The sequence below is a fragment of the Sphaerodactylus townsendi genome, linkage group LG05 (genome assembly GCF_021028975.2).
Source record: "Sphaerodactylus townsendi isolate TG3544 linkage group LG05, MPM_Stown_v2.3, whole genome shotgun sequence".
Classification (NCBI taxonomy): Eukaryota; Metazoa; Chordata; class Lepidosauria; order Squamata; family Sphaerodactylidae; genus Sphaerodactylus; species Sphaerodactylus townsendi.
The window spans coordinates 105,146,689-105,162,399 of record NC_059429.1 but is presented as its reverse complement, the minus strand read 5'-3'; the positions used below and the strand labels follow the sequence as shown (position 1 = coordinate 105,162,399).

Genomic DNA, 15,711 nt, shown 5'->3' with positions numbered 1-15,711 from the left:
CCCCCCAATATTAAGTGATCTCCTGTAGGTCAACCAGTAGGGTGAACTCATCTTCTCTGTGGCAAAAAAAACAAGGCATTTTTGAAGCAGGGGTGAAAAGCCTGTTGAACTTAATAGCTTGTTGCTCAACAAACAAACCCAAGTTCAATGTAGGACTGTAGATATGAACTCTGCAGTCCTTTAACCAACCTAAAAAAAATTGACTGTATATTTTTATTCTGCCCCTTTTTTCAAGGAATTCAGCACAATATATATAAAATCCTAGTTTTAATTACTGTTGTAATCTTAAATCCTCTGGAATGAAAGATTATAGAGTATGTGCAGCTTTGAAAAGGCCCATATTTCTATGCTCTGTGGACTCCTTCAGCTGATCATTGTGATGTATGGCAATCCTATTGCTTTCTTTGATGTATTAGTTCTCTAATAAAATTCTTGGCAATTGCTCAAAAGATGTACCCACTGCATCCATTCTAGCATCTGTTTCCAGTTCTGCTACATTATATTATGACTGTAACACATATGGTACCACCAGTTGATAAAACTGCTCCCGTGAGTCATGGGAAGAGTTTTGTAAACTGCCTAATTAAAACCAAAGCAGAAATCTGTACTAAAATCATTAGAGATCTTTTTTTTAAAAAAAAAAATCTCTTCTGAGTTTCTCAGAAATTACCTCCTGTGCATACATGCTATTTAAGGATGCACACATGCAAAGAATTGTACTAGGAAAATAAAATGTAAACATTAGATCCAATAAGAAGCTGTAGATTTGGAAGATTCCTTAAGGACTCTCTAATTAAGTATAACATTGGGTCCTCAGATTTTCAAGTATATGTTCATGTTCATTAAAAAAAATCCATGATAGGCAGTTCTATCATTATTCTCCTGAATCCATGTGACTATTTGTTAAAACACTTACTACATGCCCTTCCTGCATCCAAGGAGGTCAAGACATAAAGCATTTGATCAACAGACTTCTACAATTTGAAAACTATTTAAACACAAAGAAGCCCCTAGCCAAACCCCCCAAAAGAACATACAATCTAAATCCATTCTTTATTTATTATTGTGGAAAAAAATGACTTTGCCATACAGTTTTAGGTATATTACATATTTTATTAGATAAATTGATGATAGGTAGTATGTTCCATTGGTTGAAAATGGGACCCAGTGTATTACTGTCTGAAAAAAGATGCACACAGGGCTGATCCAAGGATTTTGATGCCCTATACAACAAATTGTCCTGACCTGGATAGGCCAGACTAGCTGATCTCATCAAATCGCAGAAGCTATGTAGGGTTGGCCTTGGTTTATGCTTGGACGGGAGGCATCATAGGGATGCTAAGCAAAAGCAAATGGCAAATCAACTTGTAATGCAGCAATGGCATAGTGGTTAACAGCAGGTGCACTGTAATCTGGAGAACCGTGTTTCATTCCCGGCTCTGCCACTTGAGCTGTGGAGCTCTGCCTCTTGAGCTGGGGTACACACGGCTAGGTGACCTTGGGCTAGTCACAGTTCTTCCTAGCTCTCTCAGCCCCACCCACCTCACAGGGTGTTTGTTGTGGCGGGGAGGAGGAAGGGAAAGGAGATTGTTGGCAATTAATAAGTCCTGAGGCAAGAATGTGTGGAAGAATATGGTCCCGAGTCATGCAGGACTTTAATGGCAAAAACCAACACTTTTAACTGGGCTTGGAGAGGATCAGAAGGCAGTATAATTGCTGCAACATAAGGTTGCATGATCCTGGTAGCCTTCTATACTAGCTGCAGCTTCTGAACACTCTTCAAAGGTAAGACCTATGTAGAATGCATTGCAATAGATCAACCTAGATATAACTAAGACATGGGCCCCTTCTGCACATGCAGGATAATGCACTTTTGGTTGTTGACACCATTCTGATGTCGTTACATTAGTTCCATTGTGACCCAGAGCTGACATCATCTTATCAGGTGATGCTCTACCTTTCACACAAAACTCTGTGGTCGAGAGTTTCAGGTAAATGCTAGAATGTCACCCCTATGCAATGATAATACTTCCAGGTCATGATAATACTTCCAGCTCACATCCTTTTTTTTAAACCCACCTTCTGTCCCCTGCACAACTCCACAGGGATAAAAGGACAGGTCACCGTGGCCATGGCAACACCTCAGGGGTCGGAGGACTGGTCATCCTCTCCTGTGGAGCTGCACAGAAGAGAAGGTGAGATTTTTAAAAAATGTGCCCAAAAGCAGCATCTCCCACCCGAAGCCCTTCACACAGATGCATCTGCAACCCAGGATATTGTAAAAGAATCATGGATAGCACAATTCTCAAATATCCTGGGTTTAACCATTTAACCTGGAGCCAGAGGCGTATCTGGGGGAAATGGAGCCTGGGACAAAATCTGACCTTTTTTGCCCCTCCCCTCATGGGCAGCCGCCCTCCCTCACTGTGACCAAACAATGATTGTTTACACCAGGTCGTTTCAAAGTCACCATCACATTATAGAACATGCCCCAACTCACAAATCTGAACACAGCAGTGGGCCATGCCACACAGCAAAAATATATATTTTTAAAAAAACGTTTTCAAAATGCTTTCAAAATGTTTTATTACTGCTGTGAAAATTTTTTATGGTGTTGTATCCAGTCCCCCAAACTAGGGGAAACAGCATCACTTTCAATGTTGTTTAAATTGGGGACCCCAGATTCTCACTTTAAGGTGGACTTAAAAGGAGAATCTGGGCCCCCGAGTTTAAAGAAGTGATGCTGGAATCCATCCCCAAACAGCATCACTGTTTGAACTAGGTAGCCCAGATTCTCCTTTTAAATCCACCTGAAAGGGAGAATCTGGGGCCCCCAGTTTAAACAACATTGAAAATGATGTTGTTTTGGGGTGGATTCTTCCCTGCCCTGAAACAGCATCACTTACAATGTTTAAACTGGGGACCTCAGATTCTCCCTTTAAATCCATGAAGAAGGAGGTGGATTTAAAAGGAGAATCTGGGAAAATTTGTGGTGTAATTATTAAGCTAGCAACACCAAAATTTCAGAATATCTTCAGGAGACTCTCCTGATGATACCACCCAGGTTTGGGGAAGTTTGGTTCAAGGGGTCCAACATTATGGACCCTCAAAGTTGTAGCCCTCATCTCCTATTAGCTCCCATTGGAAACAATGTGGGAGGGGGCACCACCTTTAGGAGTCCATAACTTTGAACCCCCTGAACAAAACATTACCAAACCTGGGAGGTATCATCAGGAGAGTCTCCCCAAAAAAATCTCTGAAGTTTTGGTGTTGCTGTCCTAAAAATTGCACCCTCTGCGGGCCAAAAACGGAAAAACACTAAAAAACCAAAAAACCACAAACGAACGTTCAATTTAGTGGGGGGGGGGCACAAGGGGGCACCCAAAGACATTTGACTCCCCATGTTCCTATGGAAGATACACCACCGCCTGCGGCAAAGCTTAATTAGGGGCAGGAACCATGCAAAGTTCCTGCCGAAAACACTGTAAATCCCAGCCCTGCCCCAGGTTAAATGGCCAGTGCAGAAAGGACCATGATGTTTCACCAGCACCTTCGCCACAATCTTCTGTCCATGAGAAACACCATCAGAACATCTTTAATGATAGAAGCAACATATTGATTTAACTCATGTCTTTTAAAATGAGCATGTTTAAATTTAGAAAGAAAAAAAGCCATGTTAATAGCACCATTCCAATTCAGCTGTTGACCTATTTACCTCTGTTTTATTCACCTAGGTAGGACATTCCTGAGGTATAAATTCTGTGTGACATTTTTAAAGGGAAGTCTTCCAAAAAATATTGCCAGGCATCTGGGAGTGGGTAGAAAACATTATAAATATCACAATCTAATTCATTGCTGAGTTGTCCAAAGAGAAAATTAAATCATTTAAGAGTGCCAACATGTTCTAAGAGCTGAACTTGCTTCTGTGAGCTGCATTTGCAGTTAAAGAAAATGTAGACAAACAAATCAACTTGGATTACTTTTAGCTTTTTTTAAACAATTCAAATACATCTCACAGCTTCTAATTAAAGTTTCCACTTTTTAGCCTGGCAAATTATTATGGACAGTCCAGCCATTCACGTAATCAGTGGGGTGAAAAGAGTAACTGGTCATATTGTTTTTAATTATTTACTTATTAAATACCTCATTGGAATAGTGGTCATTAATGCCTAATGGTCATAGGAGCTCCTTATTATCCTACGCAGCAATTTCAGTTCTCAGTGGGCAAAGCAAACAAAATCACACTCTGCATTACTGTCCTTTTTATAAAGCAACTTAACCTTATTAGTTCCTTTGTTACTTTGAAAACACACCAGCTGCTGCTCTTAGCAGCCTCCAGAAATCCTTTCTCCTGCTTATTTCTACTCCACCCCACACATTTTGAAATTTCAGGCAGTACTCATTAAAATTAGTCCAAGCGTATGATTATGTCTTCACAAAAAAAGTTAAGAACATACTCCAATAATACTTATCTTGCATAATGCTCTCAAAATGAAATGAATCAGCTTTGAAACGGTTACAGAAATAAGTATTAGAATATTAGCTATCAAACACCAAACTGAAAATGTTTCAAATCTCTTGCAATGTTTCAAGGATGGAGGCCAGATTTCCACTGTTTCAAGTTCTATGAGAATTCATTGGCACAGGGTGAGTACATATAAATTTAAATATAATTTTAGCAATCGGGAGCCCTCTCACCATGGTACAGTGGACATTGAGAAGCTCAAAGCAAGGGAGCATGCAGGCTCCTAAAATACACCCTACACCCTGCCACATACACCTTGTCATTTGCCCATTAATTGGGCCACGAAGGACTTACAACCTATCCCACTTTGCTCTAGTTAACATCTCCCCATACCCTATTCTAAAATTACATTCCCCTCCCCCTTATTACATTTTCCCGTATATGGTTTGACACACATTAACTGGCCCTCATCGCCCTCCTGCTGCTTACGTGACTCACCGCAGGGCTAACCGGTTTTTCTTTGACCAGTTTAGAGCTATTTTCTCTATCAATTTCCTGGTTCATGAAGATGGTGTTTTCTGTCACATAAGCTGTACTTTTCCATCCAACCTTGCCTTTGTTAGATTGTTTAATTTCATAATATGCTCATATCTCACAACTGCAGAAGGAAGTAGATGAACCTCCTGGGGAAGAGAGAGTTCCTGAGCTTTGGTGCTGCCACCAAGAAGGCCATTTCCAGGTTGCCCCCTACTTAAATTCAGAGGATGAAGGCACCCAAAGCAGGGTTTCTGCAGATGACCATAGTGGTCAAGCAGGTTCATAAGAAATGTGGCAGTCCTTCAGGTCTTGTTGGTCCCAAACTATATAGGACTCTGAAGGTCAGCAGCAACAGCATCGTGAATTATACCTGGAAACTTGAAATTAAAGTTTTATTCTACTGATTAAAGCTTATCATTCGGGGGTGGGGGGGGGAGTGTTAAACCACACCAGTACAGGTAAAATGCCATATTTATATTCTAAAGGTTAAATCCATCAGGTTGCCCTGAAGTCAAGTGATAATGTTAACCTTTTTCTCTCTGCTGAACTAATGGATACAGCAATACAGCTGAATTCTTGATGCACTAAAAGACATTGGAATAGATCTGTCTTGTTGCAGTCAGTTTCATAAATGGAGTGACTTGCAAGAGGAAATGAATAAAGATGTAAAGGTGGAAAAGGCCTTGGTTAGGGAACGAACAAGACATTTCTTTTTGAGAATACTGTCAAGTTGTTTGGGGGACCAGATATGGCTATTCACAATGTTTTCACTCAATCATCAACTTTAATCTTGTTAAGCTGTACTGAAGTCACATTTAGCCTGAGGCTAAAATCAATCTTAAAAGGTTGTGAAACTGTACAGTTGTGGTTCAATAGTTTATTATTTCATAACAGTGGGTCTTAACAAAATTGAAGATTGTTATCTAGAGTCATTCCTATGTTTATTTCCTTTTTTGCAAAAATGCCCACACAAACGTATAAAGAGGAATACTGTGGTCACCCAAGACCTCAAGTGTGTATTTTTCCAGAAGGCATAAGAGCAGCATTTTCATTTTGCAGGCCCAGTGTTAAGGGAGGGGGAAAGAGATGGTGAAGCACATTTTCGCCACAGCATCCATAATGTTAGGACGCCAGCAACCAACGGCAATGAAAAATGGCCACAACTTTATTGGTACAGCAGCTGTCAGAACCTTGGTACAGCATGGAGCAACAAATCCCAATACTGGCCAACCTGCCTGCCAGTTAATGTACTCCACTCCATTCCAGCCCACCTGCTGGGGAGGGGGAGATATTGCAGGATGGCAAGTTGATGGATTCCCGCTGCAGGATATTGAGGGGTACCAAGTTGATGGAAATGGGTACTAGCCCCTGGTCTTCCCTGCCACTTGGAGTGAGGATGCCTTGACATCCCCTGAACTGGATGTTTTCCTATAAGACCTTACCCAAAACCTCTTAAACCCCTGAAGATGAGGGAAATGGTCATGCAGGCTGCCCCCCCCCCCAAATGAATCTGGTTCCATGTTGATACCATGGCTTCCCAAGACCTCAACTGTATATTTTTCCAGAATGCATAAGAAGAGTATTTGCCTTTTTAATATACTGTGGTCATCATAACTAAAACCAAGTTACTACAACAAACAAGCAGCAGCACTTTCTGTTGTAGAATTTCTTCACACTCGGACTTTACTGAAATCTCACATTTCAGCTAGACCTGCCCAATTTCCAGAAAGGAACATAAACTTGCCAAAAACATGTAAACTGCTCACTTCAGTCACAACTCCTCCTCCATGGTAACACAATTCCCAAGTGGAACATTTAGTACAAATTAATCTGTCATGGTAGGAAAAATTGCAGCCTAGTCTTTCCTGCCACTCTCCAAAACATAGCAACAAGACAGAAAAATTAAACTAAAATGGGCTCAGATCCAAGGAGGATTTTTATCAACCTATTCAGTTCAACTACTGAAAAGCAGTGGTATGGAATTAATGCAAGTGATTTTGTTATCATGTTTGATCTACCATTTCCAATCTCTCTTCTCACTATTTTGGAAGGTTTTCAATAATATCACTCTATTCTTCTCTAAGTAAATAATCTGTAGACCCTTCTGCTGTGTTTGCCTGGTGACAAACATGAATACAAACCATTACTGATGTCAAGGTAGACCACTCTATTACCACAATGTTTCTATGCTGTTTGTTCTAATAACTACAACATAAGAGGGTCATATAAGGTTTGGGGGCATGTTTCTGGAAGGTTTTAGATTCTGTGTCTACCTGTACTATTCATCACTGCATAGTAATCTGACCATTTAAAATTCAAAGTTTAATATGGAGTGGTTAAGAATGTATGATACTTACCACGTGTGAAATTGAATAGACCATTTTGGTGCTTGTTGACTTGAATGCAGTGAGGGAGGATAGTGTGATAAATGATCAAGGAGTGAATCTTCTTTACATCTCCATGTACTCCATACACAAAGATCCTCCTCCTCTGTTAGATGTATACAGTTGACAAGCAACTGATGCTGGATCAGCACTAGTACCACGGCAGCAATGAGAAGGAAGTTGCTCACACTGTTCTAGAGAAATGAATGCCTGTACATATAGCCTCACCCTTTAAAAGCTGTTTGGAAAAATGAAACAAAATCTGATTGTTTAAAATCTTTTTTTTCAATCCCCCATACTCTAAACCTCTCTTTTGCAGGCCAAATCCCTGATTGCTAACTGCATAAGTCTTAGCCCAAAGAGGTGATGGCCTTCCTGCTTTAGCATGCTCACTGTAGGGGGGAAAACAAAGGATGTTTTGTCCAAATGCTATCTCTGTAGATCCTGGTCTCTCAACATTACATCCTCCCTCCATTTCTCTTATTTAGGTCTGTACACTTCACATTGTTACTGAAAATTTACATTCCTTTTGACATACCATTTGCCTCAGTCTGCATCTGCGAAATTGTCATGTCGCTTTCCTTACTATAGGAACTTCAGAAATAAATCAGTGGGCCGCCTTCTCTATCAGCTCTGAATATTCTTGCTGGCCATTTACTCTTTTTGAAAACATCTCTGCACTTCCATACTAATGGGGCACTTGCCGACAGCATATATTATTCATACCACACAACAAAAGGTGCCTCTCGGAGAGCTCTAGGTCCAATGGACAAACACTTTAAAACACAACACAGAACGGAAGTGCTGACAGGGCAGAAATGTACATCAGCCTAGATTATAACAGTAGTGCCTCTGATAAAAAGATGGCTGTGAACACAATACAGCCCAAATGAACCAGAATATACACAAATAATACAAACTTTCCTTCCCATCTGCTTTAGCCCTTCACTTAATGGTGATGGGTTGTTTTTTTTTACTATTCTACTTAATTCAAGAAATAAAATGAAATTAATGATCTTGAAAAAATGTTCTTTTCCACAAATGCAAAGCTATCCAACTGTGCCTATTTCATAGTATTTACCATATCCATAATATCGATTTTTTTCACTGTGGGTTCCAACTGCTGACATGGATCAAATGTGCATCTAACACTGGAGCATCATATTGAGGTATAGTGGTAATGATGGTAACAGTTCCATGTTGAAATGCAATCTTGTTAATACTGAATTAGACATTCTGAGAATTTCACTTGGGGCTGTGCAGCATGATTCAGTAAAACATAATTGTTGATTGTAGAAGTTGTCATGTTCACCTTCAAATTGGAGTGAATATTACAGCATCCGGAAAACTGAGAACATTACAAGATCTTCTGCTGTTTCTTTCTTTCTTATAAGCTGCTGCTCTAGATGTATTTGACAATGAAGGCAGGGCTGGTCACAGCAGGGACAGAGAGAGGCCTTTAGGCACTGGTATATACTGATTATATCACTGTTGCATGCCAGTCTCCAGGAGCCACTGACTAGGGGACAGCAGTTTCCAACAACCCCCTGGTTCCAGACCAAATCTGGTTGAGAATCAGAATATTCATTGTAAATGTCTTAAAATTAAAACATGTTTTCTATTTGTGGAGTTTCTTTGTCTTGTGTCTTCCGAATGTTATGATGAATGAAATCATAATGGCATTATGAGCCAGTGGCGTAGGAAATTAAGAGCTCGTGTATCTAATCTGGAGGATCCAGGTTTGATTCTCTGCTCTGCTGCCTGAGCTGTGGAGGCTTCTCTGGGGAATTCAGATTAGCCTGTACACTTCCACACACGCCAGCTGGGTGACCTTGGGCTAGTCACAGTTCTTTGGAACTCTCTCAGCCCCACCTACCTCACAGGGTGTTTGTTGTGAGGGGAGAAGGGCAAGGAGATTGTAAGTCCCTTTGAGTCTCCTACAGGAGAGAAAGGGGAGATATAAATCCAAACTCTTCTTCTTCTTCTTCTTCTTCTTCTTCATTACGGTACAAAGTATTTGACTGTGGGCAGGAGATCTCCCACACCCAGATTCTGTTTTCCACTGCTTTTAAGGCAGCAGGAAAAAAAACATTTAAAAATGGCAGTCAATATGACAGTGTTATATTACTTCCAGGGAAAACTTGGAAGTCATGTCAGTCCACTCTAGGAATCACCAGAAACTCTACAGTAAACCCACAGAGTTCCCAGCAATTCCTAGAGCAGACTGGCAGTGCCCCACCATTTCCCCTTGGGTCCCACCACTTGTCATCCAATGGCTGGCAACCCTTTATGTGACTGAGTTGAACTTTTAAAAAACTCTGAAAATGTATTGGTCTTAGAAGGCATTTTAAAAACAGTGGCTTGCCTTCTCTATGGGCCTTTAAAATGAAATAAAGTCTCACATGTGATTTAATAGCACATGGTACAAAATGCAAGGATATAAAAAAATTCACTGAAATGATCCCACACCTATTAAGCCTAGCATTAAAACCCTCACACATTCTATGTAGATTGTGATGTAGCTATTTCATAGCAACAGAACTGGTTCTGTATTAGTTGCCTTCCATATTTTACAGAGCTCATCCTGGAAACATATTGATTTGAGATACTGCACAGCCATTTATGTTTTCCAGGGAAATTAGGAAATTTAGTCCTAATTCCATTTGACCTGAAAAAATAATATAATTTAGAATTTAGTTTCCTTCACTTGGGGCTGCTGAGAGTTACTCGGGTGCCAAGATAATGATTCACTCAGTCCCATCACTACCACCATACAACCCAACCTCCAGGTGCTCGGGAGCAAAAGCTGCAGAAGGCCATTGCTTTCACATCCTGCATGTGAGCTCCCAAAGGCACCTGGTGGGCCACTGCGAGTAGCAGAGAGCTGGACTAGATGGACTCTGGTCTGATCCACCTGGCTTCTTCTTATGTTCTTAAAGATCATATGATGCCTAATTGCAGAATACATTTTCTACCGTGGGCCAAATATGCATATGAGTTTTGTGTGGGGAATGTGCAGATATGTGAAGGTTTTTTCACTAGGACTATGGTGCATGGAGAGCTTTCTTGATACGAAATAGCTGCAGGGGTGCTGCTTGCCCAACTGAGGAAATGTTCCTATGGGGAAAAGTAAACTACAATACTTAGGAATATAGTGTGATGAAGGCAAAGCCTCCTCAGATCCCTGGCAACGGAAGGTATAGTCTTCACTGAAAAGAAGCCTGCAAAGCGCTGATGTGATAGGCATTTTGCTCGCTAATAACATGTACCTTTTCCAATTAATTTGTTCCTGGGTCCAGTGGGCTCCCTAAGTCTGCTTAAATTTCTGCAGATGTTTCCAAATGTGTGTTTGCTACAGATGAATTGTCACAATCCCCTCCACAAATCCTTTCAGGGAGAGTGTGTTTCAGTTTTGCACTTGTGGATGTAACATATGCATGAACACCTCACATGATTATCTAAAGCAAGCAGTCTAATTAGGTATCAGAAAAAGGGAAAATTGTTTGAAGTTAGAGAGAGATTAAAAATGAAATGTAGCTGAACCAAAGGATAAGGCTCCAAAAGATGGAAACGCTTAGCTAAACTACCAGAGACAAATTAGAATTCAGCATATCATCTCAGAACTAAAATGACATCAAGGTGAGATGGCAGATGGGTGGAAGGCAGAGCAGACTAAGAAGCTTGTAATATTTAAATTTTAATGGTTTTATATTTTCTTTCCCCCTTTTCTTAACACTTTCATTTTAAGGGTTATTTTAAAGGGGGCAGCCACGATTGGAAATGCCCACATTTTCATGTAGGGAAACAAAAGGCTTTCAGTGTTCTCATTTCAAGATGTGTGATAACCTACTGGTTTGGTTGACATTCTGTTTGCCAGTGACAATTTGGGAATGAATAATTTGGCAGACAGTTTGTCTGCATCCATACAGTTTGGACATGTCCATATTCATATTTATAGAGTATTTTTCTTACAGCTGGTGACCACTTCATCATCCATCTCCCACCACCTGTTCTAGTTGTTGAAAATAGGGATGCTCAAAAACTTTCCAGTTCAGCAGCCATTTATGGGTCACAAGAAAGGAACCAATGTTTGGATGATAGGTTTGACATTATTTGCTGATGTCTGGCAGGTTGCTTCACAGAATTCCTTTCTAACTACGCAGTTTGCTGCAATCAGCTTTTGGTGCAAACACATTTTCATACAAACTGATACAGTTGTACTCCTCTCATCTTTGCTGTGTGAGGGCTCTGCTCAGTGGACAAATGTTTAAGTGGGCAACTAAATTACGCACAAATTAGATACACTAGTCATATGCTGTGTTTTGATAAAATCCTTCTGTTCAGTGTTTGTGTAAGCAGTTCCTAGTGACAGTAATAACTTCTGGTTTATTTATTTAATTTATACTCCATCTTGTTCCACAGTGGGGACCCAAGCAGGTTGCATTGTTTCCATCTCCTTCATTTTATTCTCACAATCACTTCGTGAGGTAGGTTAGGCAGACTGGTCCAAAGTCACCCAGCAAGTTTCCATGCTACAGTGGGAATTATTTCTGTTCCTTCAGGTGCAGCAGTTGTTTTGGTTTCCATTTTGGCTTGGCAGTTCTCAATAGCAGAAATGGAGACTGAAACACTTTTGAACTGACACTTCAAAATGTAACTACATAGTAACACTAGAGTGATTGAGAGGGGAAAAATGGGTGCAGAAGGGTTGTTCTGCATCACAGATGAGATCCCACCAAGGTCAGGAATACATTTTCAGAAGTAGCATGTGGAATAAATGCAACTGAAGAGAAAAGGGGAAAATCCAGAATGAAGTACGGAAAGAAGATGTATGGAATGATTTCACACAAAAACTTTTTCCAAGACACAAGGTTTGACCACTGAGAAAATCTGTGGTGAGCTGAGTATAAGAAAAGGACCTTGGTTGTGGAAACAGGGATAATGAAGTTGTGAATTTCCCCATCACTTTTTTCCAATGCACCTGTTAGAGGTGCCCACCAACACAGGCACTACTTCGAAAGACTGTAGACAGTAGAGATCAAAAAAAATCCTATATTTTTCCAACTGAGGGAAAACATGCAAAAGAAAACTGAAGTGTGAGGGAGAAGTTACACATCTGTGTAAAGCAAGGTATGATGTCACAACCCAAGTAAGTTCTTCTAATAGGCAGAAGCAGCTAGATGCTAAATTGTATTTTGGCAGCAGCTATGCATTTATGAGCACATTCAGCTTGCCCCAAAACACTTGAAATGGTCACCCAGAACTAAGTGGGATATCAAGTGGACATGGATGAGTTCCATATTTCACAATTAAGATTATACACTGCTCAGTATAGCCACACAACTGGAAATGCTACATGATCATTATTGGTTTGTTTACCAAAAGCAGCCAACCTGCATAGTTTAAGGGTGCCCTATGGAGATCTAGAGACAGAACTGGTTAAATGTGAACATTAAGAAGCCCATATAACTGTGCAGTACATTCCTGCTTGGCTATCTGCGAGTCCCTTTGCTCTTACTAGGAATTGATTCCCATATATATCCTGTTATTTCTCAGCTCCCCTTCCAATCTCTTTGGCCGTTTCCGCACGGCGGCAGAAACGGCTGGGTCGGCGCTTCTCGCGCCGACCAGAAGACGCTGGGACCGTCCGCACGGACAGTCCTGGGAAGAGGCGGGCAGCCGGCGCCGCAGAGCGCCGGTGCCCGCACGACCCGGCTTGTCCCTGGGCCTCCGGTGTGTCGCCGAGGCCTGGGGACACGCCCCCCTGGCCCTGCGCGCCTGCTCGAGCGGCGCAGGGCAGGGGGCGTGTCCCCAGGCCTCAGCGCCCCCCCCCCCACCCCCCCCCCCCACCCCCCCCCCCAACCCCCCACCCACCCCCCCCCCCCCCGCCCCCCCACCCCCCCCCCCCCCCACACCCCCCCCCCCCCAACGCCCGCCCCCCCACCCCACCCCCCCCCCCCCCCAACCCCCCCCCCCTCCCCTCCCCCCCCCAACCCCCACCCCCCCCCCCCCCCCCCCCCCCCCCCCCCCACCCCCCCCCCCCCCCACCCCCCCCCCCCCCCACCCCCCCCCCCCCCCACCCCCCCCCCCCCCCACCCCCCCCCCCCCCCACCCCCCCCCCCCCCCACCCCCCCCCCCCCCCACCCCCCCCCCCCCCCACCCCCCCCCCCCCCCACCCCCCCCCCCCCCCACCCCCCCCCCCCCCCACCCCCCCCCCCCCCCACCCCCCCCCCCCCCCACCCCCCCCCCCCCCCACCCCCCCCCCCCCCCACCCCCCCCCCCCCCCACCCCCCCCCCCCCCCACCCCCCCCCCCCCCCACCCCCCCCCCCCCCCACCCCCCCCCCCCCCCACCCCCCCCCCCCCCCACCCCCCCCCCCCCCCACCCCCCCCCCCCCCCACCCCCCCCCCCCCCCACCCCCCCCCCCCCCCACCCCCCCCCCCCCCCACCCCCCCCCCCCCCCACCCCCCCCCCCCCCCACCCCCCCCCCCCCCCACCCCCCCCCCCCCCCACCCCCCCCCCCCCCCACCCCCCCCCCCCCCCACCCCCCCCCCCCCCCACCCCCCCCCCCCCCCACCCCCCCCCCCCCCCACCCCCCCCCCCCCCCACCCCCCCCCCCCCCCACCCCCCCCCCCCCCCACCCCCCCCCCCCCCCACCCCCCCCCCCCCCCACCCCCCCCCCCCCCCACCCCCCCCCCCCCCCACCCCCCCCCCCCCCCACCCCCCCCCCCCCCCACCCCCCCCCCCCCCCACCCCCCCCCCCCCCCACCCCCCCCCCCCCCCACCCCCCCCCCCCCCCACCCCCCCCCCCCCCCACCCCCCCCCCCCCCCACCCCCCCCCCCCCCCACCCCCCCCCCCCCCCACCCCCCCCCCCCCCCACCCCCCCCCCCCCCCACCCCCCCCCCCCCCCACCCCCCCCCCCCCCCACCCCCCCCCCCCCCCACCCCCCCCCCCCCCCACCCCCCCCCCCCCCCACCCCCCCCCCCCCCCACCCCCCCCCCCCCCCACCCCCCCCCCCCCCCACCCCCCCCCCCCCCCACCCCCCCCCCCCCCCACCCCCCCCCCCCCCCACCCCCCCCCCCCCCCACCCCCCCCCCCCCCCACCCCCCCCCCCCCCCACCCCCCCCCCCCCCCACCCCCCCCCCCCCCCACCCCCCCCCCCCCCCACCCCCCCCCCCCCCCACCCCCCCCCCCCCCCACCCCCCCCCCCCCCCACCCCCCCCCCCCCCCACCCCCCCCCCCCCCCACCCCCCCCCCCCCCCACCCCCCCCCCCCCCCACCCCCCCCCCCCCCCACCCCCCCCCCCCCCCACCCCCCCCCCCCCCCACCCCCCCCCCCCCCCACCCCCCCCCCCCCCCACCCCCCCCCCCCCCCACCCCCCCCCCCCCCCACCCCCCCCCCCCCCCACCCCCCCCCCCCCCCACCCCCCCCCCCCCCCACCCCCCCCCCCCCCCACCCCCCCCCCCCCCCACCCCCCCCCCCCCCCACCCCCCCCCCCCCCCACCCCCCCCCCCCCCCACCCCCCCCCCCCCCCACCCCCCCCCCCCCCCACCCCCCCCCCCCCCCACCCCCCCCCCCCCCCACCCCCCCCCCCCCCCACCCCCCCCCCCCCCCACCCCCCCCCCCCCCCACCCCCCCCCCCCCCCACCCCCCCCCCCCCCCACCCCCCCCCCCCCCCACCCCCCCCCCCCCCCACCCCCCCCCCCCCCCACCCCCCCCCCCCCCCACCCCCCCCCCCCCCCACCCCCCCCCCCCCCCACCCCCCCCCCCCCCCACCCCCCCCCCCCCCCACCCCCCCCCCCCCCCACCCCCCCCCCCCCCCACCCCCCCCCCCCCCCACCCCCCCCCCCCCCCACCCCCCCCCCCCCCCACCCCCCCCCCCCCCCACCCCCCCCCCCCCCCACCCCCCCCCCCCCCCACCCCCCCCCCCCCCCACCCCCCCCCCCCCCCACCCCCCCCCCCCCCCACCCCCCCCCCCCCCCACCCCCCCCCCCCCCCACCCCCCCCCCCCCCCACCCCCCCCCCCCCCCACCCCCCCCCCCCCCCACCCCCCCCCCCCCCCACCCCCCCCCCCCCCCACCCCCCCCCCCCCCCACCCCCCCCCCCCCCCACCCCCCCCCCCCCCCACCCCCCCCCCCCCCCACCCCCCCCCCCCCCCACCCCCCCCCCCCCCCACCCCCCCCCCCCCCCACCCCCCCCCCCCCCCACCCCCCCCCCCCCCCACCCCCCCCCCCCCCCACCCCCCCCCCCCCCCACCCCCCCCCCCCCCCACCCCCCCCCCCCCCCACCCCCCCCCCCCCCCACCCCCCCCCCCCCCCACCCCCC

At 49.4% G+C, this 15,711-nt stretch overlaps 1 protein-coding gene across 1 annotated transcript in view; it reads left to right on the top strand.

Moving 5' to 3' along the window:
- Window positions 1-13,232: 13,232 nt before the first annotated feature.
- The window catches only part of LOC125433388 (basic proline-rich protein-like), a gene marked incomplete at its 5' end in the record, with an annotated part of 67,466 nt that continues 64,987 nt past the window's right edge, over window positions 13,233-15,711 (top strand). Inside the window, one exon of the mRNA XM_048497890.1 lies at window positions 13,233-14,264. Within this exon, the coding sequence (XP_048353847.1) occupies window positions 13,233-14,264 (1,032 nt within the window). The remainder of the gene's footprint in view (window positions 14,265-15,711) is intronic.